This window comes from Capra hircus, chromosome 16 (assembly GCF_001704415.2).
Source record: "Capra hircus breed San Clemente chromosome 16, ASM170441v1, whole genome shotgun sequence".
Classification (NCBI taxonomy): Eukaryota; Metazoa; Chordata; class Mammalia; order Artiodactyla; family Bovidae; genus Capra; species Capra hircus.
In genome coordinates, this window is record NC_030823.1 from 62866508 (window position 1) to 62891297 (window position 24790).

Below are 24790 nucleotides of genomic sequence, written 5' to 3' on the forward strand. Positions count from 1 at the left end.
AAGCAAGCTCTCTTAGTCATTTTAGAATATGTTTCTGAGTCCTCTAATGCATATAGACAGTACTACCCAAGTCCTGAAGTGCTTTCTGGGGACACACTTGAAACAAGAAGCTCTTCTTCATCTATCCTTTAAACCCATTTGTTCACAATCCCTAAGAGTAGCTCATGATATAGGAATTAGGACAGGTGTTTTTATTTTAATGAGATACTTTGAAAACCCAGTGCTATTATTTTGGAAGTTTGGGAACGTGAAATGAATCAATCCTGTTTATAGTAAGAGCCTGTACATGTTTTCGTGTCAACTTTGCAAGGCTTGAAGGAGGCCTAGAAGATTCAAGCCTAAACTACTTTTGTGAGCACTTACTATATGTGAGATATTGAGTTAGGTACTTCACATATTTTAGTTTGAGCCTCCCAGGTAGCTCAGTGGTAAAGAATTCCCCTGCCAGTGCAGGAGACTCAAGTTCAGTCCCTGAGTTGGGAAGACCCCCTGGAGAAGGAAATGGCAATCCTCTCCAGTAGTCTTACCCGGGAAATCCTACGGACAAAGGAGCCTGGCAAGCTACAGGCAATGGACTAGTAAGAGTTTCTTCTGAAAAACTATTGTAGGGAGAGTTTTCTTAAACTGGACTTCCCTGGTGGCTCAGACGATAAAGTGCCTGTCTATAATGTGGGAGACCTGGGGGAGAGTTTTCGAAAATTAAAAACATAATTTCCGTTAATTTGAATGGAGAAAAAAAAACATGTTTCTGGGTCCCAGATTTACTCATTTATGTTTAAATAATTAAATTGTATAAATTTAAATAGGAATTTACCTCCTTAGCTCCGTCTACTGTGTGTCTCTAAACGCCAACCCTAGTGGCCTCTCCTCACTCTCATCTTAAGTACTCTCTTGTCTTAGATATTGGAAACTATTCCATCTTCTTCCTCCCTTAACCCTCTTTGGGATTCTCCTCCCTTGGCTTCCACTATTCTGAGACTTCTCCCAACTCTGATCACCCTTTCCCTTTGCTTAATCAGTGATATTCAATTTCCACCCGAGGTGCCTTCCCCTCCTTTCTCTATCTGCTCCCGGTATGATCCTGAGTGCTCCTGATGATCCTCAAATGGATTTGATATCTTATCAGCTCTTAATTCACCGATAAATATGGTGAACTAATATATATATAATGCTCAATTCAGTGTCTCGCACATAGCATAAAAGGTAGTTTGTGTTCTTGTCACTGAGGGTCCTTTCAAGCCTTGCAAGGTTGACACGGAGACAATCACAGACTCTAACTGTGAATGTAACTAGTTTATTTCATGTTCCACCTGCGGCTATAGACACAGAGCCAAACACCTTTATTGATTTGACTTGTGTCTATAAGTGAATTAAAAGTTCACAGTCAAGTAAGAGATTAGGAGAAAGAAGGAGCAACTGGTTAGTGTTCTGTTGGCTTTATAGATTATGAATAGCCTGGTTGCTGCTGCTAAGTCACTTCAGTCGTGTCCGACTCTGTGCGACCCCATAGATGGCAGCCCACCAGGCTCCCCCGTCCCTGGGATTCTCCAGGCAAGAACACTGGAGTGGGTTGCCATTTCCTTCTCCAATGCAGGAAAGTAAAAAGTGAAAGTGAAGTCGCTCAGTCGTGTCCGACCCTCAGTGACCCCATGGACTATAGCCTTCCAGCTCCTTCGTCCATGGAATTTTCCAGGCAAGAGTACTGGAGTGGGTTGCCATTGCCTTCTCCGATAGCCTGGTTATTATTTATAATACTGCCAGCCTTAGGGAAATTATCAAGTAGGTGAACCACATTCTACCTCATCTTTTGCCTTCTTCCTCCTTTCACAATAGCCGTTTCCTCCTTCCTGAGGGTTAACTGATACAACAGGCATCTAGGACTCTGCTTCGGGCACTGGGAATTCAGCAGGGAGCACAAGCTGATGGAGTTATCAGTAAGCAGGGCTAAGGACGGAGGGAGCAGTGGGCTGAATGAATAGTATAGACATGAGAGTCAGAGAAGGTTTCTCTAGAGAAGTTAATCAAGACTAAGTGCTGAGAATGGGCCAACTAGGGTGCGTTCTCAGGATAGAACATTCCAGGCTGAAGAAGCAGCAGGTGCAAATGCCCTGAGGAGGGAAGCAATCAGCATATTCCAGGAACAGGGAGGGGAGCGAGGATGCTGGACCTCGGTGAAGGAGCAGAAGATGAGGCAAGAGAGGTCGAGGCTTGTAGGGCATGGTACAGAGTTTGCACTTTATTCCACTCATAGCAGGGACCCATCAGAAGACCTAGACCCATCAGAAGACCTAAACAGACCAGTCATATGATTCAAACTCCACTGGAAAGGAGCACTTTGCCTTCTATAAAGAGAATCAAGTGTAGGGAGTCAAGGATGGAGGTAGGGACCAGGTGAGAGAAGGAGGAAGCTTGAACTGGGGGTGGTTGAAGGGGAGTTGCTAAGGGTGGCTGGATTCTAGGACAGCACACTTTGTTATCCTGAGCACCTCTCACCTTTCAGCAACAGTCTGAGAGGTCATTTTATAGAGCATATCTATAAACAATTAATCATAGGAAAGTGGTCTAGTGCTCCAAACCAGGTAAGATGCACAGGGTCTTCACTTCTCACAAGAGGTGATGCTCCAAAGGTGAGAATTTCTACCGCTCCAGGTAGGTAGAGATATGTTTGGTTAAGAGGCTTTTTTCTACTCTTGCAATCATACCATGTGAGCACTGAGCCTTGAAAGATGCTGTTTGCCTGCCAGAGATAAGGGAGAAGGCGGCTCACTTCTGCATCCTGTGTTTGTGGAGGCTCATGTGCTCATTCACAAATGTTCCTTCTTAAGATCTCAAGGATTTGACAAATGACCTAATGTTGAAACCAGAGCAGATATATAAATAATAATGCTTTCAGGAGTCATTTCCATTTCTTTCCCTGAAGAAGCCATCCTTGGCTGTCAGAATTTTCCCTAGTGGTGGATGCATATCCCAATGATGTGAAAGCATTGCCCAAGGCAGTAGGTCATGGTGATTCAGTTCAGTTCAGTTCAGTTCAGTCGCTCAGTCGTGTCTGACTCTTTGTGACCCCATGGACTGCAGCACGCCAGGCCTCCCTGTCCATCACCAACTCCCGGAGTTTAGCCAAACTCATGTCCATCGAGTCAGTGATGCCATCCAACCATCTCATCCTCTGCTGTCCCCTTCTCCTCCTGCCCTCAGTCTTTCCCAGCATCAGGGTCTTTTCAAATGAGTCAGCTCTTTGCATCAGGTGGCCAAAGTATTGGAGTTTCAGCTTCAACATCAGTGCTTCCAATGAGCACTCAGGGCTGATCTCTTTTAGGAGATCATTGCTGCTGCTAAGTCGCTTCAGTCGTGTCCGACTCTGTGTGACCCCAGAGACGACAGCCCACCAGGCTCCCCCGTCCCTGGGATTCTCCAGGCAAGAACACTGGAGTGGGTTGCCATTTCCTTCTCCAAGAAGATCATTATTTAGTATTTATTGAGCTCCCATGTGGTGATGGTTGCCCTCTAATGTCATATGAATGAAACAGTTCCTTTTCTTCTTTCCTTTCCCCTCCTCTGTGGTTATAGGTTCTCTTAGCCCTCGATGTGACAACACTGGACGGTGCAGCTGTAAGCCAGGTGTGACAGGGGACAGGTGTGACCGCTGTTTGCCAGGCTTCCATACCCTCACCGATGCTGGGTGCACCCAAGACCGGAAGCTCCTGTAAGCGCCTGTGCCCACCACTGGTTGCACTGTGACTAATGGCGATCGGACAACATTAGGGACCACTTACATTTACTGAGTAACTGTTACTAAGTAACTGAGTTAGGGAAACACTATTTTAAGAACAGTGTTTATTCATTTTTTGGCTGCACCGAGTCTTAGCTGTAGCATATGAGATCTTACTTCCCTGACCAGGGATCAAACCCAGGCCTCCTGCATTGGGAGCTTGGAGTCTTAGCCACTGGACCACCAGGGAAGTCTTCTGGGGACTATGTGTGGGTTATCTCATTTAACCCTCACAATAACCCTAAAAACTCTGTTAAAGTTTTATCCTTATGTTAAAGATAAGAAACTTAAATCCTGAGAGGATAAATAAGGTGCCCAGTGTTGCTGGTGGACTTCATACTCAGACTCAGAATGTTGTCTGTGGAGGCCATGCTCGTCACCCTGACAACTACCCCTCCTATAGATGAACTAGGGCAGAAGTTAAGAGTCCTTTATGTTTTAACGTGGAACTTGTTACAAATAATTGAATTTAGAGTAGAAGAACTTTTTGCATAATTTGAATCTCCTTTAGCTTGAAGCATTCTCTAGTCCTCCTCAACTTACTTTTCTGGAAAAAGGTGAAGCGTACCTTATATGTCACATGGCCAGCCCGTAGAGGTGCAGAGCCAGCAAGGTGCTGGGCTGACTTTGGGGAGGAGGAGCTTGGCAGAGAAGCCATGGGCTAGAAGGCTGCCCACAGAGAAACCGCTTCATCTTCACCCATGATTCCAGCCCCTTGTCCATGTGAGACCCACCCGCCAGCCTTGCCTGCACCATCCTTGTTACCACCATCCCCGGTTCTCTTCCCCTCCCCGCCTTCCCTGACCCCTCCCAGGCCCTGTCTCCCTTGGTAATCCTTGTAAACTGTGAAGTAGATGACATCATGGCTCTGCGCCAAACCTCCATTAGCTCCTTCCCCACCTAGAATGAGATCCAAACTTCCGATCTAGGCAGCTAGGGTCAGAAGCAGGTTTGGGCAGGATCTGATGGGGTCATGGAGCAGTCAGGAGGAGCAGGTCAGTAGGGAAGAGAACAAACTTGGTCTTAGATGCATGAGATAAATACATATGCTTATGGGGCAAATTTGGTGATAGAGACCAGGGCTTTGGTTAGTCAGAGACCAGTCATCAAAGCACTAGTTTGCACAAGACAAGGAGATTGTGCCTAAATTAAATAATGAAAATACTGATTTTTTCATTGAGGAAAGTCTTGCAACCAGAAAAAAAAAATCAGTGAAACTGATAGCAATTTTACTCCTAGATATACATTCGAGAGATATGAAAACATATTATCTGCACAGAAACTTGTATGCAAATTTTCACATTAATGTATACAAATTATCTACTATGAATAATTAGCATTATTCATAATAGTTAAAAAGTGGAAACCCAAATGTGCATTCTGATGAGTGGATGAACAAAATGTAGTATATTCATGTGATGGGATTTTATTCAACCATGCAAAGAATGACCTGCTGATACATGATACAGCATGGATGGATTTTGAAGACATACTAAGTGAAAGAATCAAAACACAAAAGGCCACATGTCGTACAATTCCATTTATAGGAAGCATTCAGAACAGGCAAATCTCCAGAGCCAAAAAGCTGGTTAGTGGTTGCCTAGGATTTGGGGGAAGGCGATGCGGGTGATTCCTAAAGGACACCGGCTTTCTATTTAGAGTGATAAAAATGTTCCAAAGTTGGTTGTGGTGGTCTTTGCATAACTCTGAGGATCAATTAAAACCCAATGAGTTGTATACTTTAAATAATGAATTGCATGGTATGGACTATATGTGAAATAGAAGTGCTACCAGAAGAAAGAACTAAAGGAACAAGAAGCAAATAGGTGGAATCAACCGCGATGAAAGCAGACACCACTGGACTAAACAATAGAGAAACAAGTGATAAAAAAATTTTTAAGTCAACTGACGCAAACAGTCAACCAAACTAAAGAGTTTCACGATGGGTTTGGTTTACATTCTGAGGCAAACCCCTCCTCTTTCTAGGAGTGGGTAGTAAACAGTTCTTGGACTGACTGCCAGCCACGGACCACACTTTGAGTAGCACTAGTAGCATGGACAGATGAATTCTTAAAGGGTCTGAGAGAGATTAGCATGGATAAGAATAGCTAAGAGAGGCCTCATTGAAGATGAAAGATTGACTCAAGTTGGTGACATTTGCTTATGAGTGCCTGATCTTCATGTGTGTAGTTCAGAGCATTTGGAAACACAGCTCTAATTTTCTTTTTCTTCTTTCCAGAGACTCCAAGTGTGACTGTGATCCAGCCGGCATCGCGGGGCCCTGTGACACGGGCAGCTGTGTCTGCAAGCCAGCTGTCACGGGAGAGCGCTGTGATAGGTCTGTGTGAACTGTGGCCCTCTGGACACAGCAGGAGGTCCCCTGACAACCAGCATGAATGCAGTTCATGGAAAAGGGACACTTAACCAATGTTGATGACCTTCTTCCTGCTCCCTGGCCTCAAAAACTAGACCTTGTTATTATTATTTTTTAAAATTTATCTTTTGGCCACACTGCATGGCGTGTGTGATTTTAGTTCCTTCGCCAGGGATGGAACTCAAGCCTCCTATGTCGGAAGTACAGAGTCTTAACCACTGGGAAGTCCTGCAAAAACTAGTCTTTAAAAAAAAAAATACAAGCAAAGGATTTCCCTGGTAGTCCAGTGGTTAAGACTCCATGCTCCCAATTCAAAGGGCCCGGGTTTGGTCCCTGCTCAGGAAACTAGATCCCACATGTCACACAGCTAAGAGTTTACATTGCCACAATGAAGACGAAGATCCCGCATGCCGCAGCTAAGACCCGGTGTAGTCAACTAAATAAATATTTTTTTAAAAATGCAAGCAAGGCCCCAAATCTCACTAGACTCCAAGCTTTTGCTCTGGGTGCCTTCTCTGTGTATGCTGTGACAGGGCCCTGGGGAGTCCCTGGCCAGCTGGCTCTCAGTCCCAGGTGCTCTGTACAAGGTATGCAGGGATGAGGCCTCATGACTCAACTCAGTCCCAGGGAAGGCCTGGCCTAAGTAAACATGTTGGGAAAATCTTAGTCAGTGGAAATACTGAAGCGTATGGCCATAAATAACCATTGTGTGCAGACGAGGACCTGCCCAGGGATGGGGTGGTGGTTATGTGCACATACACGAACCGGGGGAGGATGTCAGAGCCACGTTGGGGCAGGTGGTACAGTGAGGCCGATCGACTCCCAGTTGCTGCTGCAGGAAATTCCTTAAATACAAATTGAGCCTGGACTTAAAACTTTTCACTCCCCTGAGACTGTTGTAAGCAGAGGGCTGTGAGGTAGGCCCCAGAGGTAAAACCTTCCCCCATATTTCCTTCAAAGAAAGAAAGCAGTTCTTTGGCATGCGGCCAATCACTTATACCTGGGCAGAGGCAATGCCAGGTACACTTCTAGCTTGTGTTTTCAGCCAGTTCTTTGCTACTGGGGTGGGGGTGTGAAACATAGCTCAAGTGTTACAAGAGGAGTCACTTTCTGAAAACCTTTTAAATTTCAAAATAGAACAGAGAAATAGAAAGTCTCATAAAACAAATGTTGTCAGCCACACTAATTATATGAAATTCAGTTCAGTTCAGCCACTCAGGTGTGTGCGACTCTTTGCGACCCCATGGACTGCAGCACGCCTGGCCTCCCTGTCCTTCATCAATTCCCGGAGTCTACCCAAACCCATGTCCATTGAGTTGGTGATGTCATCCAACCATCTCATCCTCTGTCATCCCCTTTTCCTCCTGCCCTCAATCTTTCCCAGCATCAGGATGTTTTCCAGTGAGTCAGCTCTTCACATCAAGTGGCCAAAGGATTGGAGTTTCAGCTTCACCATCAGTGCTTCCAAGGAACATCCAGGACTGATTTCGTTTAGGATGGACTGGTTGGATCTCATTGCAGTCCAAGGGACTCACAAGAGTCTTCCCCAACACCACAGTTCAAAAGCATCAGTTCTTCTGCACTTAGCTTTCTTTGTAGTCCAACTCTCACATCCATACATGACTAATTACTGGAAAAACTATAGCCTTGACTAGACGGACCTTTGTTGACAAAGTAACGTCTCTGCATTTCAATATGCTGTCTCGGTTGGTTATAACTTTCCTTCCAAGGAGCAAGTGTCTTTTAATTTCATGGCTGCAATCACCATCTATAGTGATTTTGGAGCCCCCCAAAATAAAGTCAGCCACTGTTTCCCCATCTATTTTCCATGAAGTGATGGGACTGGATGCCATGATCTTAGTTTTCTGAATGTTGAGCTTTAAGCCAACTTTTTCACTCTCCTCTTTCACTTTCATCAAGAGGCTCTTTAGTTCTTCTTCACTTTCTGCCATAAGGGTGCTGTCATCCGCATATCTGAGGTTATTGATATTTCTCCCGGCAATCTTGATTCCAGCTTATGCTTCCTCCAGCCCAGCGTTTCTCATGATGTACTCTGCATAGAAGTTAAATAAGCAGGGTGACAATATACAGCCTTGACGTACTCCTTTTCCTATTTGGAACCAGTCTGTTGTTCCATGTCCAGTTCTAACTGTTGTATCCTGACCTGCATGCAGATTTCCCAAGAGGCAGGTCAGGTGGTCTAGGATTCCCATCTCTTTCAGAATTTTCCACAGTATGTTGTGATCCACACAGTCAAAGGCTTTGGCATAGTCAATAAAGCAGAAGTAGATGTTTTTCTGCAACTCTCTTGCTTTTTTTTATGAAATTGGCCTTTGCTAAAAAAGTACCAGCCCCACAATATCCTCCTTCCTTCCTAGAAGTGACCACTGTTCTTCACAGTTTATCTCCCAAGTGCATCCTTAAGCGCTGTGTTTAGTTTTGCTGACGCCCTCCCCTTCCCTCCTGCCTTCATCATACCTTCTTCACCCTTTCTCCTACTCACTTCTTCCTTCCCTTCTCCCTCCCCTCTTCCTTCTTTCCTTGTTTTTTAATCTCTTTTAATCTGCAGTTTTCCTCCACAGAAACTATAATGAGTTTTTAAACCCTTGATCTATAGAGGAAGAAAAAAAAAGATATTTATTTACTGCTGTTTTATGTAGCATCTACAGTTCACAGCTTGTCTGCCTTTCTGATTTTGCACAATGAAAGTGAAGTGAAAGTGAAAGCCGCTCAGTCGTGTCCAACTCTTTGTAACCCCATGGACTATACAGTGCATGGAATTCTCCAGGCCAGAATACTAGTTTGGGTAGCCTTTCTCTTCTCCAGGGGATTTTCCGAATCCAGGGGCATTTGTCTGTCTTTTGCTGGTCCCGACTTTCCACCCTATTACCCCCTTTGAACACTTGCTCTAAGACTGAGCCAACTCTGCACAGCCCTACCTGACCCCTCCCCATCTTGCCCACTGAATTCCTTACCAAGGATGGGAAAAATCACCATTTCCAGACCATCACGCCCAATGTGTTGCTGCTCTGCTAGAGCAAGAGAAAGTGAATATTCTTCTTGCTTTCTTAATGGGGGCCTGTGATTGTCCATCAGGAGGTCTGGGAGTGAGAGTAGTATGTGCAACTGAGTATTTCTTACGTTTGGGAATTAATGGGCTGGGTGGGAGAGAAAGTAGAAATGATCAGTCACCATATTCTCTGTGGGGATGAGAAATAACCTATAATTTGTTATTGAATATTTGTTTTGAAATTGTCCCAATTTCTAAAATGCCCCTGCAGGTGCCGACCAGGTTACTATCACCTGGATGGGAGAAACCCTGAGGGCTGTACCCAGTGTTTTTGCTATGGGCATTCGGCCAGCTGCCAAAGCTCTGGAGACTACAGTGTCCATAAAATCATATCTACCTTCCATCAAGGTAAAGCATGCTGTTTTCTAGGTGTTTTGCTTCTATTTACTGCTGTATAGGGCTTTGTGCTTATAGACTTCTGTCTGCAGGATGGGGTCCTTGAGTCATCTTTAACAGGATGACTGTTTTTTAGCTTTAAATGTACATTATTTTGTCAGGCAATAAGAAAGAGCCTGGTGTCTTAGAAAAGTTGTATCTGAACAGTTTACTCAGACCAGCTTCTGAATGACTTATAAAAATAACTAAAAAGAGAACAGGTTTTCAACTCCCTGCATTTCCTATTAATGTACTTTAAAACCACAAAAGAATCATTGGATTGAGGGGCTTAACACAAGTCTTGGAATGGAATTCACATTCATTAGTATTACTTCTTTCATGTATGCCAAATGAGTTAATTTATGTGAAATTAGTTACCAAGCTACAAAGCACTCTAAAAATATGGGAGATTAATATGATCTCAACTCTGAGTTTCTCTCTGAACATATTGGACCCTCTTACCTCACTAAGGCCAGACCGTGTTTATGTAAGTGAAATAAAAATGCAAATTTCAGGCAGATGAAAACATGTTCTCTTATTCCAAGAGTCAGACTCAAAAACAAGAAGTTAAAGCAGGTGTAAACAGGAGTAGGTGAAGGTAAAAACCAAGTAGAGAGGTCCATAGGAAATTCTGAGGATGGTGCATGAATGTGGAAATATAAAGAAAACCCACTGGTTACTTACTCATTGCTAGTGAGTAGCAATCAAGTCTTGCCTTGTTTAACTCAATACATGATAAGTTTTGTTCTAATGAAGAGTGGTTTTACTTATGTTCCAGATGTTGATGGCTGGAAGGCTGTCCAGAGAAATGGGTTTCCTGCAAAGCTCCAATGGTCACAGCGCCATCAAGATGTGTTTAGCTCAGCACGACGATCAGACCCTGTCTATTTTGTAGCTCCTGGTACGTATGGTATTTTTCCTGTAGAAGACAACTTAGAAGACTAGGAAGTCAGGATAGAAGAATGGGGTTAGAAAATGTGAAAATCTTATCACTTAGTGTCCACGGCAGTAGCATCTCCAGAAGATAACTAGGGCTTCAGTCCTACTGACAAAGTCACGGCCCAATAGAGCAGAACTGGGTGTCCAGGTGGTCAGATCCCGGCGCAGGTTCCTGCTTCAGTCAAATGGCAAATTTCTAAGTTTCCCACCAAGACAAGAAATAAGGACTGGGGTCAAATATGTGGGTCTATCAGGAAGCAGATGGAAAGGTGAAGACAAAGCATTTCTTAAAGCTTTAAACCAATTGTAAATTTTAAAAATATAAAAATCAGAAAAGTTGGATGGAAAAGCTCTGGTTAAAATTTTTTTTTAGACGTCTTTTTTTTTCATGTGGCCCATTTTAAAGTCTTTATTGAATTTAGTACAATATTCCTTCTGTGTTATGTTTTAGCTTTTTGACCATGAGGTTATGTGGGATCTTAGTTCCCTGACCAGGGGTTGAACCCACACCCTGTGCATTGAGAGGCAAAGTCTTAACCACTGGACCACCAAGGAAGTCCTTCTGGCTAGAATTTCTGGTTCATATCCTTAGCTAATGTGTGATTCCTGGGCAAAGTGGCTTCCTAACTTTTCCAAACTTTAATTCCCTCAGCTATTAAGTGGAAAGAATAATGACTAACTGCCATCAAGTGTGATGATGTTTGTGCAAGTATTCTATAAACTAGAAAGCACTATGTGACAGATGGTACTATTGCTGATAGACCTGGGAATCCCTACATATCTGTCTGTCATAAGAACCAACAAAGGTCTGTCTAGTCAAAGCTATGGTTTTTCCAGTGGTCATGTATGGATGTGAGAGTTGGACTGTGAAGAAGGCTGAGCACCGAAGAATTGATGCTTTTGAACTGTGGTGTTGGAGAAGACTCTTGAGAGTCCCTTGGACTGCAAGAAGATCCAACCAGTCCACCCTAAAGGAAATCAGTCCTGAATATTCATTGGAAGGACTGATGCTGAGGCTGAAACTCCAATACTTTGGCCACCTGATGGGAAGAACTGACTCATTTGAAAAGACCCTGGTGCTGGGGAAGATTGAAGGTGGCAGGAGAAGGGGATAACAGAGGATGAGATGGTTGGATGGCATCACCAACTCGATGGACATGAGTTTGAGCAAGCTCCGGGAGTTGGTGATGGACAGGGAAGGCTGGTGTGCTGCAGTCCATGCGGTTGCAAAGAGTCAGACATGTCTGAGCAACTGAACTGAACTGATAAGGGCCACACTGTGAATCACGTAATAGATGGAATTGTCTTATAATGAGGCCCTTTTGGCATTTCATTAATTAACCCTTCTTCATAGCCAATAGCAGTATGGCCATGTCCAGTGCCATGAACTGGCTCTTCTGAAAGAGTAGTTTGTGGGGAGTGATGGGTGAATAATACAGAGCTCCAAAAGAAATTGCCAACATCCATGCAAACCTGCTCACTCCTTTTCTTCTCTAGTCTCACAGCTGATCCTAGTCTTTTTGATCTGTTTCACAGCCAAATTTCTTGGGAATCAACAGGTGAGCTATGGGCAGAGCCTGTCTTTTGACTACCGTGTGGACAGGGGAGGCCGACACCCATCTGCCCATGACGTGATTCTGGAAGGTGCTGGTCTACAGATCACAGCTCCCTTGATGCCGCGTGACAAGACACTGCCTTGTGGGATCACCAAGACTTACACGTTCAGGTAAAGAGAAAGACTAGTAGTGAGTCAAATAAAGCAAATGGTGACTGAAGTCTGCTTCCTTTGTTTACTCATTCAATGATCATTCATTTATTCAATAAGCGTTTTGAGCACCTTTTATGGACCAAATATGGTGTTATGTGCTGGGACAGGTCATGATTGCTGCCCGCAAGCCCCTGACAGGCTAATGGGGGAGAAAAATAAACTGATGATTACAGGGCAGCTTGTAAGAGACAAAGTGGACACAAGTGTTTTGAATACATGCAGGAGGCATCAGTAACTCGCATTGGAGTGACCTAGGAAACCTTATGGCAACCCACTGCAGTGTTCTTGCCTGGAGAATCCCAGGGACGGGGGAGCCTGGTGGGCTGCTGTCTATGGGGTCACACAGAGTCGGGCACGACTAAAGCGACTTAGCATCAGGAAAGCTTACCGAGAAGATGTGACAATGAGGAGTAGCTTTCTAAGGAAAGAAAAGGAGTGAAGGTTAACATGGCAGAAAAAGTGTGTTTGAGCAAGTTTTGTACATTTAGGAAATTCTAAGTGATTAGGCATGAGTGGAACATGGAGTAGGGGAGAGGAATACAGTGAGAAGTGAGGTCAGAGAAGAGGCGGAAGTGAGGTCATGGATGGTCCTGTGTGTGTCTAAGGAAGTTACATGTTATCCTGTGAAATGGGAGTTTTTTTGAAATATGATTGACCTACAACACTATGTTAGTTCCAGGTCCATAACAGAGTGATTCAACGTTTCTATACATTACAAAATGATCACGACAATTCTGGTTACCACCTGCCACTATACAGTATTAGTACATTCTTGACTGTATTTCCCAGGCTGTACATTTCATCCTTGTGGTTCATTTATTTTATACCTGGAACTTTTTACCTTTTAATCTCTCTTACCTAGTTCACTCATCCCCCACACCCTCCCTTCTTATGACCCTGTTTTTGTTTCATTATGTTTGTTTTTTAGATTTTACACATAAATGAAATCATATGATATTTGTCTTTCTCTATCTGAATTCTTTCATTTAGCATAACACCCTCTAGGTCCATCCCTGTTGTTGCAAATGGCAAGAATTCATTCTTTTTATGGCTGAGTAGTATTCCATCACACACACACAGTCGGCATCTTCTTTATCTGCTATTGATGGACATTTTCCATTTCTTGGCTATTGTGAATAATGTTGTAGTGACATATAGGTGTATTTCTCTTTGAATTGGTGTTTTTGTTTCTTTCAGAAGAATACCCAGAAGTGGACTTGCTGGATCATACAGTAGTTCTATTGTTAATCTTTTTGAGGAACCTCCACACTGGTTTCCATAGCACCTGAACCAATCTACATTCCCACCAACAGTGCACAAACATTCCCTTTTCTCCACATCCTTGCCAACACTTGTTACTTGTTGTCTTTTTGATAATAGCCCTTCTGACAGGTGTGAGATGGTATCTCATCGTGGTTTTGGTTTACATTTCTTTGATGATTAGTGATGTTGAGCATCTTTTCATGTGCCTGTTGCCCATCTGTATTCCTTCTTTGGAAAACTGTTTATTTAGGTCCTCTGCCCATATTTTAATTGGGCTGTTTGTTTTTTTGATGTTGAGTTGTGTAACTTATATGTATTTTTTGGATAATAATCCTTTATCAAATACATCATTTGCAAATGTTTCTCTCTAGTACGGGAATTTTGAACGGTGGGTACAGAGAGTTCAGGGGAGGGGATGTGCCTATCAAATGCTTAATAGTGTATCAGAGGCTGAGAATTCAAGATGAAGAAACATGGTCTTTGTCTTCCAAGAGCTCTTGTCTCATAGGGTATGTTATTTGTGCAAACATAATACAGTATAAAATCACTTCCGTGGTGGTTCATGCTCATGGGGACTCGGGAGGAAAGGAAGGAGTGGCTTAGTTCTGTCTGAAGAAGTCAGGAAAAGCTTCTCTAGGAGGACTGTGTGGACTGAGAACAGGAATAAGTGCAAGGCTTTGCCAGGGACAAATCAGGACAACCTGCATATGTGAGTATATGTGGGAATGTACAGAGATAGTACAGGGCATTGGTAAGCAGTAGTTATAGCTGGAACACAGCTAGTACAGGGGACATGGGCAGATAAAGTTAAAAGGGCTGGGAAAAGACCCAGCATGGTGGTTCTTGGCCATCATGTCTAGGTGCTGAGATCTGGCCCATGCCTGCAAGATGATGGAAATCTATTGAGAGATTAGAAGTAGAGAAGCGACAGGATCAGATGTGAAGGCTGGGTGCAAATCCTGTGTGGAGGACGGTTTGGGTAACTGAACCATCAGATCACATTCACAGTGGTTCAAATGAAGGTTGTTGGGGGCCTACTCCAGGGTAGAAGTAAAGGCAATAATGTATAGAAGACCCACAACACACACTGTGTTCTTAAATAACCAGTTGCAGCTTATTCTGATGCACACACTTAGCTCTCCATGCCGGAACACCCGTTCCCACATTCTCAGCTTGGTGAACTACTCTTTGAGATTCAGCTTACAGGTTTTCCCTTTGTATTTGCCTTCTCAGAACCCCGGGTAAGGTACAGTCCATCGTGAATTTCTGTGGCGTGCTGTTCATGCGTTTGTCACAGCACTCTCTGCTTTGTACCATAATTACATATTTACCCACCACCTTGGGTAGACATTGATCACCTCACTCTGCTTGTCTTTGTATTCTCTGTCCTAATACAGCTTCTAGCTCAAAACAAGTGTACAGTAAATGCTTATTTCATGAATCAATGGATGAGGCAAAAGGGTTAGGGTTGTTCCTGAAAGAGCTATTCCAGTAAAAACCGAAAAACAACATTAAAATAAAAAAATAGTACAGGGGCTGGTGATGTGATACACTGAGGCAACATGATGCCAAAACTAAGAAGTATTAGACATGGACAGTGTAAAAGGTGGACACTGACCTGTGCGAACAGGAGGTGAAACATGCTCAGATAACAAATCACTTAAACAACAAAACCAAACATGAATGACAGCTTTTCAAAATCAGAGCTTCTGGAACTCAGATGTTCCTGCTATTAGGTTTCGTGTGACCAAGAGTAGAAAGTGGTCTTTGAGGACTTGGACCCTCACTGGATGCCATAACCCCTGGAGTTCAGCTTCCTACACTCCATCACATCCTGTGGGGCTTGCATTCCCCACGGAGTGGGAAAGCTCCAGGCTTGTGCCTACAGGGATATGGCTCCCTGTCCTTCATCCCCCTCTAAGGGCTGTGAAGGGGCTTAGTTGTTCCTGCACTCTCGGGCATAATTGAATCAGGTATACACATTATAAGATTTGATAAGAGCTGGATTTTTCACCTTTTGGTTTTAAATCATGCAGATTAAATGAACATCCAAGCAGTAATTGGAGACCCCAGCTGAGTTACTTTGAGTATCGGAGGTTACTGCGGAACCTCACAGCCCTGAGGATCCGAGCTACCTACGGAGAATACAGTAAGTGACTAAAAGAAAGGAATTCCTTCCTGGTTAGGTTTTCATTTAACTTGCTTCAGCTCTCTAACTTGGTGACAGTCTCCAAACAAGTGGACAAACTATGAACGGCTTTGATGTAGAATCTCCGATTGGGTCTACATTTTTACATTCTACAAGATGTTGTTAACACATTATTGACCAGAGATGTGTTAATACATCTTTCGTTACCCAAACATTATTGACCAGAATATTTCAATATAACAAATCGCCAACCACAAGCCTTAGTTTCTGCAAAAATCTCCCAGTCAGTAAAGAGTTAAGAAGGAGTATTTCTTGAAAAGAGGTCACATCAATGAAGAATAAATGATGCTGCCTTGCCAGAGAGTCTCTGAATTTAGATTGAAGCCAATTATTTGAAGAAGGTAACCTACAGCAAAAGGGCACATTCCCTTAGCTCAGAAGTGGCATCTACAACACTGTTCTCTTTATTTCTTGAGTAGTTTTCCTTTGGGATTGTACTTGGTGCTACCATCTTTGGACATCACCATGTATTTTGTAAATTCTTATTATTGAACTTTCTACATACTATGCACCATGTTGGGTTCTCCTTATCACGATTGGAATTATTTAAATGAGACTGCTTAAGCTTTTTAGCATCCATGTAAAAAGGATCCATGGCTAACATGCATCTTTTCCATGTCACTGATACAGTGAATAAAGCAGGAAGTGGGAAAGGTGTTTACTAACAATTCATTGAGTCTTTACTATGTGCCAAGCACACTACAATACATGCGTTGTCTCATTTAATTTCATGACAACGTGGGAGGTGGATACCTCTGTCATTTCTCTTCTGTAGCTGAGGAAACACAGTCAGAGGTGTTATGTGACTTGTCCAATTCACAGAGCTAGTAAAGATCAAGCCAGAATTCAAATCCTGATTTTTCTGACACTAGAACCCGTGCACTCAGCGATGATGAAGTGCTATACCATTATGCATGCCAGAGGGAGTGAATGTCATCTGGGCTATCAATGAAAAAATTAATCAATAGTCAATCTATACTCTGATATAAGATAAAAAGTTTTAAAAAAGAGTCAATCTAAGAAAGAAATGGAAAATCTTATTCAAGCCAATATAAGAAGTAGAGCCTGGAGGCTGTCTCTCGGAAAGTTCTGAGAACAGTTCCAAAGAGGTAAAGGGGAAGCCAGTATGTAAGTGACCTTGGAAGGGAGTGCGTGCAGTCAAGCACAAGTCTTGGTAGAAGGGTTACTGCTCTTCCCAGGGGACAGATATCTTAATTAATGGTTTTAGTGCTTTTCTAAGTATGAGAAGATGCAATAAACGGGATTCATAAAATTTTTTCCTGAAAAGATCTATCTAAGGGCCGGTTTTGTCCAGTTTCTTAGAGCACAAGGTACTTCATTCTGATCTTTGTCTTGAATTCCTTTCAGGATGTGTTGCAGGTCAGCGACCGCAGTGGCTAAAGACCTGATTCTTATAGAACAGGATAGTGGGCAGTGTTCTTTAGTTTACAGTCCCTTTCCCTTCTGTCTTAATTTCAGTCATGGTTTGGGAGGTATTTTGTGACCAGTTTGTCCCATGGCACCAGAAATGCACATTCCCAAGTCAAGTGAGGACTCTTTTGATAGGCCACAGGAAGTGCTGTTACTGGACCAGTTTCCGTTAACAGTAACCAAAGCCTCTGGACCACCTGTCTTACTAGTCTGTTACGGTCCTCAGAACAGTTCCCTTTTGCTGCTTCTTCCCATACTGTACATTATTACAACCACTGATCTTGTAAAACTATATATTTGATCAACTTGTTTCCAGTCATCTAATTATCATTAATTTTATCTGAGGCTCAGTCACACATTTGGTGGGTTTCCCAGGTGGCTCAGTGGTAAAAGAAACTGCTTGTCAATGCAGGAGATGTAAGAGACATGGGGTCAGTCCCTGGGTCGGAAAGATCCCCTGAAGGAGGAAATGGCAACCCACCCCAGTATTCTTGCCTGGAGAATCCCATGGACAGAGGAACCTGGCAGGCTACAGTCCCTGGGGGTCACAAAAAGTCGGACAAAACTGAGTGACTGAGCATGCATGCATACATTTGCAGGGAACTTTAATCTTGTAAAATAGGCAGCATATAATATAACTAGTAACATTAATAAGGTCATAAGCAAGTATTTAACAACTTCCATTAGGTGTGGCCCAATCTCTCCAGGTGTCTAACTAGTCCGTTCTGCACCAATCGCTGTCTTTAAGGGAAATGATATATTGGCATTTACATAAAGTTCACCAAAGATGTCTGCACACACAAGGCAAGTAAGCAGGAGGTCACTGTGACCCCTTACCAGGATTGACAAAGGAATGTTATGTCTAAGGAGTTACATGGCTGGCGCCAGAAGGAGAAAAATTGATCTTTGTGGTTGAGCAGGTATTTCTGTCACATGGGAGGTCTGCTTACCACATGACGCAGCTGCACAATGTAAGTAGAGGGGAAGAAGGAGGCCAAAGGGCAGAGAGAAAGTTTTATGTCTAAATTTTCCTTGTCTTGCCTTAGAATGTGAATTTCTTTTATTAAGGAGTTAAGAAAAAATCCAATGTGAGGCCTGACTTTAGATCCCTGGACCTAACCACTTGCTGCTTCCCACCTGTCTTCTCTCTTGCAGGTACTGGGTACCTCGACAACGTGACCTTGATCTCAGCCCGCCCCATCTCAGGAACCCCAGCACCCTGGGTTGAACAATGTGTATGTCCTGTTGGGTACAAGGGACAGTTCTGCCAGGAATGTGCTTCTGGCTACAAAAGAGATTCAGCCAGACTGGGACCTTTTGGCACCTGTATTCCTTGTAACTGCCAAGGGGGAGGGGCCTGTGATCCAGACACAGGTGAGTGAAAAGATACCTGAACCAGGCGGTTCGGGGCGCAGCCAGGTGACCGGGGTCTCCCGTGGAAGAGAGAGCTGTGCGGGAAAGGCGGTGCCTGAACTCATTTCTGAGATGGGAAAGGATTAAGGAGAGCAGGGCTGGACTCAAGGGAAGATGGACACGGCGCTTTATTACATTCCATCCTTTTCATGATGGAAATGCCACAAGGTTGTGAGAAAGGTGCTAGGTTACAGGAAATGGCTGTCACGGTTCAGTGCTGGGTGGGGGAGCTGGTGTCAAATTGCAAGAATTGTTTGGGGAGATCAAAGGCAGTGTCAGGACCTGAATGAATGTGCGGACAAGTGGTGGGGAAGAGGGGAGCGGTGTTAACTTATGGATGGTGGTAAAAGGAGTGCGTGTCTGCCTAGCCTGGGAGAGGGAGGGTGAGATTCAGGGTCGTGGCCATGTTTAGAGTTGGTAGGAGGGCAGAGGGGAGGGCCAGCGCTCAGGCACTCTGGGGAAAGCTGCAGAAAGGGAGGCTTTGAATTACCAAGCCCTGCCTCCCACCCGTCGTCTTCTGTATTAAAGAAAGTGGATAGTTTTATCTGCTCATTTCTCTGCCCATCTGTTCTCCCTCTGCCTCCCAGGAGATTGTTACTCGGGGGATGAGAACCCCGACATCGAGTGTGCGGACTGCCCCATTGGTTTCTACAACGACCCGCACGACCCCCGCAGCTGCAAACCCTGTCCCTGTCGCAATGGGTTCAGCTGCTCTGTGATGCCAGAGACAGAGGAGGTGGTGTGCAATAACTGCCCCCACGGCGTCACTGGTGAGGCCAGCTGCCCACCCTGTCCTTCTGCCATGCATCTGTCCAATCCAAGGGATCTCCAGGGACTGCTCATGACTCAGGGTTATTCTCAATGGGCTCGTTTTAAAAATAAGGAGAGATTGATGCCCAAGAGCTGACGTGGATTGAAGAAGGGGGGGGCGTAGAGCTATGGGAGGACACAACTAAAGGTGTTTTAAGAGGTTTGCAATTAGGAGGTGAAGTTGTCAGATGAAATATAGAGTTTAACTAAGTTTTAAAAAATGAACCCTAAGGAGGGACTTCCCCGGTGGCCCAGTTGTTAAGATTTCACATTCCAATGGGGTGAAGATGGGGGGTGGGGATGGGATGCAGGTTTGATCTCTAGTTGGGGGTCTAGGGTCCCATATGCCACATGGGCAAAAAACCCAAAGATAAATAATATTGTAACAAATTCAATATAGATTTTAAAAAAGGTCCTTATCAAAAACAAACAAAAAAAATTGAACCAAGCTAAAGAAGGCAAACTTAGTAACGTTATACGTGTCACACCTGTCTGCTGGTTGGTCTCAAAGAAGAGCTTGTCTTGAGCCACAGCCTTGGTGGTTTGGTGCTCCATCTGACTTTTCCCTAGCCAGCTTGTTAACTGGCAGGAAGGCCCCTGGTGGTGCTTGTGTTCTAGAATCTGTGACCACTGTGGTGTGGAAGAGTCAGCCTCCTGCTGTGAGTTCCTGCTCCTGAGCCTGCTGTTCTGGGGTTCCAGGCTGGGGAAGCTCTTCTGGGGAGTAGCATAATTTCAGCCTCTGCCTCTGGTTTTGCTGCTAATCGATGATCACGTGCGTGGCTTGACTCATGGTTCCTTCCAGGTGCCCGCTGTGAGCTCTGTGCCGACGGCTACTTTGGGGACCCCTTTGGGGAGCATGGTCCAGTGAGGTCTTGTCAGCCCTGTCAGTGCAGCAACAATGTGGACCCCAATGCCCCCGGGAACTGCGACCGCCTGACAGGCAGGTGTCTGAAGTGCCTTTACAACACGACCGGTGCCCACTGCGACCAGTGCAAAGCCGGCTACTATGGGGACCCCTTGGCCCCCAACCCAGCGGACAAGTGTCGAGGTAGGACTGTACCCCTACGCAGACTCGCCAGGCTCTGTGTGTGTGTGTGTGTGTGTGTGTGCGTGCGTGTGTGCATGTACACGTGTGAGAACGTACAAATGGGCAAGGCTGACCGCAGGTAATATTGTGATGCTACTTTGGCTTCTCAGACCTGCCTGGACCTTTCACTGTTCAGAAGTCTTAAGACCAATTTCCCCTGCAGCAGGGCTCTGGCAGTCAGAGCCAGAGGATGTCGAAAGGGTTAAGGCTGAGTGGGAGAAGGGAAAAGGGCCAGGTTTACATTCCAAACTGGAAGAGGAGATAAAATGGGGCTGCCTCCTATGCTAGTTCCCAGGCTGGTAGGCAGGCAAGTGGCCGCCAGACCCGTAAAGAGGAAGGCAATAAATGACTCAAGACGAAGCCTGGACACATTGAAGTGGGAGGGGAGTGGCCTGTAAAGTATTTGGAGAGACCCTCTCAGGAAGTCAGTGTGATTGATGTATAGAAAGGTGACAGTCCACACGTCTCCTAAGGAGGTCGGGCTTCAAAGCAGTAGCTCTCGTGGAGCATTCCTGGGGGCTGCTTCAGATCAGATCAAAGCATGAGTGTGCACCCCGGGCCTCTTGCTCAGCCCTTCTTTCAAGCCTTTGCACGTGTTCTGTTCTAGAGGCAAATTCAGTTCAAGGGAGCTGGCCTGCTACTTAGACTCACCCCTCAGTCACCAAGGTCCCAGACCAGCCTGGTACCCAGAACTCAGGCTTGCTTATTTTAAGGTCCAGAGTGGCTCTGGGGACCCAGATTGGAGGCTCCCCAGGAGGTCTGCAGGGCGCCCAGAGACCCTCATTCACACCAGAGTGCCCAGCCCTGGGAATGCTTGAGGACCTCTGTGCAACTTAGGGCTTCTCTCCAGGGGCACAAATTCTACCTGCCCTGACCACAGCTTGTGGGTTAGCTGTGATGTCATATGATAGGAAGCATTCACATGACATCAGCAGTATGAGTTTAAGTCCAGTTTTTTAGCATATCTCTTGTATTATTCTGATCTTGCCAATTAATTTCTCTGAGTCTCAGTTTCCTCATATGGACCATTAATATTTTACTCAAAGTGGTTGCAAAGATAAAATAGCATATGAGAAAGCACACTGTAAACTATATAATTCCATCTGAAAAGAAAAGTGAAATTGTTAGTTGCTTAGTCACGTTCAATTCTTTGCTACTCCATGTACTGTAGCCCATTAGGCTCCTCTGTCCATGGGATTCTCCAGGCAAGAATACTGGATGGGTTGCCATCTCCTTCTCTGGGGATCTTCCCAACCCAGGAATTGAACCCAGGTTTCCTGCATTGCAGGCAGATTCTTTACTGTCTGAACCACCAGGGAAGCCCATATCTATAAAGTGCTATTAATAGAGATTTCACTGCCTTTAGACAATACAATTTTTTCACTGAACTATCTTTTATCAAGCTCTTACCATGTGTGCAGTGTGGAGCTAGATACCGAGGTTGTAATAATGAATAAGTCAGCCCAGCTCAGCAAAGAGCTCGTATGCTAATAAGGAAGACACATAAATATGGAAGCAAATAATAACATATGCTCAGACATTATTCCAAGTGTTTTGTGATCACTGAAGTTGGAGTACCCAGAGAATCACTCCATTTGAGCAGCGTTTCACCCACTGTTATATCCTCAGCTCCTAGAACAGAATGTGATGCATAGTGCTACTGAATCAGTTTGATTGAATAAAGGTACTGCTTTACTGAATTCTCTGTGTCAAAGGCAGCAGAGCAGAAGCAAAACAGCACTGGCTCTTTCCAAGTTCTCATTCTTGCCATCTTCTTGCTGTGTGTCCTAGGACAGATTACTCAATCTCTCTGAGCCCATATTTCTCATCCGTAATATGCAGAGAGGTGTCTACATCTGGCATATTGTAGGCCCAGAAGAAATGTTACTCTTCCTGTGAGCAAACCCAGAATGTCTGTGGAATATCCAAGAGACTTACAATTTAATGGGGGGAGATAAATCAGTGTCACTAGAAAGGATGGGCTGTTGAAGTGTCTCTTCATCCACACACACGCACACCAAACCAACCTGCCAGATGATTCGCAAGACCTCTCTGTGTTGGGAATGTGCTTGGAGACATAGCCAAGAAACTAATCCAACACAACATGAATCAACAAGGGCAAAGAAGGGTTCTTTGCTCTGGGTAACTGGATCTTCCTTTTATCTTTGCTATACCTCCAGGTTCCAGAATTAGTTTGACATGAAAGCTTCCTTTTTGTCTTTTGTCTCTAGCTTGCAACTGCAACCCAATGGGCTCGGGGCCCGTGGAGTGTAGAAGTGATGGCAGCTGTGTTTGCAAGCCAGGATTTGACGGCCTCAACTGTGACCATGCAGCATTAATCAACTGTCCAGCTTGCTATAATCAAGTGAAGACTCAGGTGTGCATGCTAGCCAGCCCTCACCTTCACAAGTAAAATCCTGAAGTATCTTCTGGGCGGTTCTGTCACAAACCCAGGCTCCTCCTAGTCTCCTAAGGACAGAAGTGGGGATTACTATTTCTCTCTTGAAAAAAATTTTCCACATAGTAGTAATAATACTTCAGAGTTATGTTCTTATATGTACCATTTTTGAAAAATGTGTTATTCTTCAAAAGTCACATAGGTGGAACCGAAAATGCCACCCATGTCCACTGAATCTGAATTCAGTGCTCTATTATAATATGCCACTTTCTCGATGGATTTTTCCCAAGAAATGTCCTTATGAAACAAACAAAGGAAACCTAAACACAGAAAAGAGATGTCATGGGTCACTGCCTTGTCATGGCAAAGGGGCTTGCATAACTCAATGAATTTATGAGCCATGCTGTGCAGGGACACCCAAGACGGGTCACAGTGAAGAATTCTGACAAACGTGGTCCACTGAAGGAGGGAATGGTGAATCTCTCCAGTATTCTTGCCTTGAGAACTCCATGAACAGTATGAAAAGGCAAAAAGATACGACACTGGAAGATGAGCTCCCCCACGTTGGAAGATGTTGGAGAGATAGCTCCAGAAAGAAAGAAGTGGCTGGGCCAAAGTGGTTCTAATGCTCAGTTGTGGATGTGTCTGGTGGTGAAAGTATAGCCCAATACTGTAAAGAACAATACTGCATAGGAACCTGGAATGTTAGGTCCATGAATCAAGGTGAATTGGATGTGGTCAAGCAGGAGATGGCAAGAGTGAACACGGATATTTTAGGAATCAGTGAACTAAAAAGGACGGGAATGGGTGAATTTAATTCAGATGACTATTGTAACTACAATGGTCTGTGCAAGAATCCCTTAGAAGAACTGGAGTAGCCCTCATAGTCAACAAGAGTCTGAGATGTAGTACTTGAGTGCAGTCTCAAAAATGGCAGAATGATCTCAGTTTGTTTCCAAGGCAAACCATTCAACATCACAGTAATCCAAGTCTATGCCCTGACCACAATGCTGAAGTTGACTGGTTCTATGAAGACTTACAGGACCTTCTAGAACTAACACCCTCCAAAAAAAGATGTCCTTTTCATCATAAGGGACTGGAATGCAAAAGTAGGAAGTCAAGAGATACCTGGAGTAACAGGCAAGTTTGGCCTTGGAGTACAAAATGAAGCAAGGCAGATGCTAACAGAGTATTGCCAAGAGAACACACTGGTCATAACAAACAATATCTTCCAACAACAACTCTCTTCCACCAGCTTCCGTGGCGGCTCAGAGGTTAAAGCGTCTGCCTGCAATGTGGGAGACCTGGGTTCGATCCCTGGGTCGGGAAGATCCCCTGGCGAATTAAATGGCAACCCACTCCAGTATTCTGGCCTGGAGAATCCCATGGATGGAGGAGCCTGGTGGGCTACAGTCCACGGGGTCACAAAGAGTCGGGCACGACTGAGCAACATCACTTCACTTCACTTCCAACAACACTAGAGACGACTCTACACGTGGATATCACCATATTGCCAATACTAAAATCAAACTGATTGTATTCTTAGCAGCTAAAGATGGAGAAGCTCTATACAATCAGCAAAAACAAGACTGGGGAACTGACTGTGGCTCAGATGATGAGCTCCCTATTACCAAACTCACTCTTAAGTTGAAGATAGTAGGGAAAACCATTAAGCCATTCAGGTATGACCTAAATCAAATCCCTGATGGTTATACAGTGGAGGTAACAAATTAGTTCAGTTCAGTTCAGTTTAGTCGCTCAGTCGTGTCCGACTCTTTGCGACCCCATGAATCGCAGCACGCCAGGCCTCCCTGTCCATCACCAACTCCCGGAGTTCACTCAGACTCACGTCCATCGAGTCCGTGATGCCATCCAGCCATC

The 24790-nt window shown here is 44.5% G+C and overlaps 1 protein-coding gene across 1 annotated transcript in view; it reads left to right on the plus strand.

The window, feature by feature from the left end:
* The window catches only part of LAMC2 (laminin subunit gamma 2), a 69921-nt gene that overhangs the window by 25961 nt on the left and 19170 nt on the right, over nucleotides 1–24790 (plus strand). Inside the window, exons 3-12 of the mRNA XM_013970345.2 lie at nucleotides 3571–3706; nucleotides 6012–6110; nucleotides 9428–9564; nucleotides 10370–10492; nucleotides 12067–12256; nucleotides 15598–15710; nucleotides 18357–18575; nucleotides 19202–19384; nucleotides 20227–20472; nucleotides 22743–22888. Coding sequence (XP_013825799.2) covers nucleotides 3571–3706; nucleotides 6012–6110; nucleotides 9428–9564; nucleotides 10370–10492; nucleotides 12067–12256; nucleotides 15598–15710; nucleotides 18357–18575; nucleotides 19202–19384; nucleotides 20227–20472; nucleotides 22743–22888 — 1592 coding nt within the window. The remainder of the gene's footprint in view (nucleotides 1–3570; nucleotides 3707–6011; nucleotides 6111–9427; nucleotides 9565–10369; nucleotides 10493–12066; nucleotides 12257–15597; nucleotides 15711–18356; nucleotides 18576–19201; nucleotides 19385–20226; nucleotides 20473–22742; nucleotides 22889–24790) is intronic.